Raw genomic sequence first — 2,651 nt, forward strand, 5'->3', positions numbered from 1 at the left:
TACATTAAGTGGCGTTTTACTGGCTTCTTGTAGTGCTATAATCCTTACTCTTCCACATGCGTCAAGCCTTGTCTCTTCGGAGCACTAAGCCCTTATCGAAACTTTTAGCTTGAGACAGCAGAATAGTATTGCATCTAAGTTATATTTCAAGAAGAATAGCTTTACGCCCGTATAGCAGTGGAGCATGGCAATATCAACGTAGACCAACGGATTACGACCCGCTATAGGGGTACGGCGCTTTTAGCTCATGAGTGCGAGGCTGGTGTGTCCGATGCGCCTTCTCGCTGTGCCGAAACTCAGAGTTTTCCTCGCTTAGGCTACCACGATCCATATTCTGCCGCGCCAATGCCGTCTGCATACGCAGATGCTCGCTCTTCGATGGCCGCCAAGCAGGGTCGTTGCGCAGACAGCCTTTCAGCGGCTGACCTGCTTTTGGCGACGCAGGCTTCGGTTGCCGCTGAGGGTGCTCCTGGGCTTTCTCGTCGGAAATTATAGGCGGACCGTGACGTTCCTCCAGCTCGGAACACCATCTCTCAGGGTGATGTGTCTTACTGCGTCGGCTGATGAGGCGGTGTGTGTCCTTCTGTGCCCGAGCGACATGGTCCGTTTCGCCTTTGGCACGGACGTCATCGGTCTTTGCTTGAAGCCCAAGGTATGTGGGCCGTGTCTCCGTCTTCAGTTTGTTCGGGGCAGGTCGGCCATAGAGGTGTTGGAAATCCTTCTGCGGGATCGGCGGGGGCAGACAGAGCTCCGGGACAGTGAACACGTCCAGCATCTCGTTCAGCGCGTGTCGCGCCGAAGCGTGCATTTGCCCCGGCACGATGACGCGCATCGGCGGGGGCGGGCGATCGCGAGTGGCTGAAGCGGACTCGGATATCGACGACGCGCCTTCTGTTTCTGGTACTGACGCTCCTGCACCTCTACAGCTGCGCACCCCAAGCATGTCTTCCAACGTCCGCATCTCCTGCTCGAACTCCCCCTGCACGGCAAGGTCCAAGAGCACGTCCTCATACCGCTCGCGCACACGCGCCCGCGAGAAGTCGACGATCTGCACGCACCAGTCGGAGGTGATGATGAAGTGGTGGAGCTGAATGTGGCCGTGGAGGATGCCTTTGTTGTGCAGCTGCTGCAGCGCCCAGAGGCAGCGTTCCTTCGCGTGGCCGGGCATGCCGACGCCCGCCTCGATCCAGAGCCTGGGGTCGGGGACGTGCATGGCGAGGGAGGCAGTCGCATGGTCTGTATATGCGCCTATGATGCGCGGGACGACGAAACCCTGCAGCTTCTTCAGATAATGTGGCGAGTCGTACAGCGCGATCTGCACATACGGGTTATTTGTAAGTGCCCGTCTACCTATGACACGCCGATGCACTCACCTCGTTTAACATCGTGCCCAGAGAATATGGTTTGCATAAAGGCCAGCTCTTGCTGATGAAATGTCGGTCTCCCAGGTCGCCTGACGTGCCCTCCTCAGCCAGACGGTGCCGTTCGACCCCCCGCGCAGCTTCATGACAATCTCAGACTGAAAAACGGGGCTAGTGCCCCTGAATCCCTTGTACACAAACTCCGTATCAAGTTCCTTGCTCGAGCTCGCGACCGACGAAGGCGACAGAAGGACCGTTTGCTGCCGGCATGTCGATTGGTTCGGCGGAGGGTGATGGACAACGGGCTGCGACTCTTTGCGGTGATTAACTAGAACAGCATGTGGGACCTCGAGCAGGGCCTTGTAGAAAGGCGTGCATACCGCCGGGTCGTCCTGGTGCGCTACTTTTGAGTGCTTGCAGAAGGTGTACGAGCGCATGCGGTCGAGCTGGTCCACTTTGGGCATGAACCAATCATTCATGCGCAGGCGTGCGGGACGTTCCTGGTGTGGCTGCCTTGGTTTTGTCGCGTCTTTTGGCATTGCGCTGTACATGAAAGTTGAGTTAGTAAATCTCGGAGTAAACCGCTATGCTCACGGAACGTGTATGCAGGGTGGAAAGGGGAAGGTATGCGTAAAAAATTGTAGAAGACAACAGATAATTGTGAAGCGGGGCTATGTTTGATGATGGAAGTCAAAAGAGGTGGCTCCAGCGGCCTTTAGGCCACTAGAAGGCAGGCGCTTAACCGCAGACGCCACCTACAATCCACGCTGAAGACGCTTCGCAGCCATAGCCTTCAGGAAAACTCTGTCTTCGTTTAATATGAATACGACGCCATTGTTTTGTGCGTGCCATAGCTTCTTTCCGCGATGTTGTCCGACCCTCGGGCAGTGGTGCTGGAGGTGCTGGTCCGCGAGCAGCTTTCGGTCTCGCGGAGAGACCGCCCCGTTAGGTGGGTGCCATTCCTACTCACCACACTTGTGAATCCATCTTCGTTGATGAGAACGACAAAGACAAGACTATTTCTGGTCTGGTGAGGCTGCATGTGTCTCTGTCTATGACGTGAGCCGCCTTGATGCAGACTCGCTCCTCGACATCGTTGTCTTCGGTCGTGCTTACGCTCATCACATCAAGGAAACCTTGACTCTTGTGAAGCCCCGCAAGAAGATTACCAGGCCGGCCCCAATTTGATTTGATTTACAGCGCCAGTACCTCGACAAGACCAGAAACGCCGGCGACCTTGACATGCAGAAGCTGACGCTGCTGTCTTCCGGTGTGCATGTAGCGGATGCA

At 56.1% G+C, this 2,651-nt stretch overlaps 1 protein-coding gene across 1 annotated transcript; it reads right to left on the minus strand.

The window, feature by feature from the left end:
- Positions 1 to 1,060: 1,060 nt before the first annotated feature.
- PHACADRAFT_61563 (uncharacterized protein) lies at positions 1,061 to 1,276 on the minus strand (the record flags this gene model as incomplete). The annotated part of the gene is made up of 1 exon (XM_007403055.1): positions 1,061 to 1,276. A coding segment is annotated over one exon (216 nt), but the record flags the coding sequence as incomplete, so codon positions are not given.
- Between the last annotated feature and the right edge of the window lie 1,375 nt (positions 1,277 to 2,651).

Source organism: Phanerochaete carnosa, assembly GCF_000300595.1.
Source record: "Phanerochaete carnosa HHB-10118-sp unplaced genomic scaffold PHACAscaffold_708, whole genome shotgun sequence".
Taxonomy (NCBI): domain Eukaryota; kingdom Fungi; phylum Basidiomycota; class Agaricomycetes; order Polyporales; family Phanerochaetaceae; genus Phanerochaete; species Phanerochaete carnosa.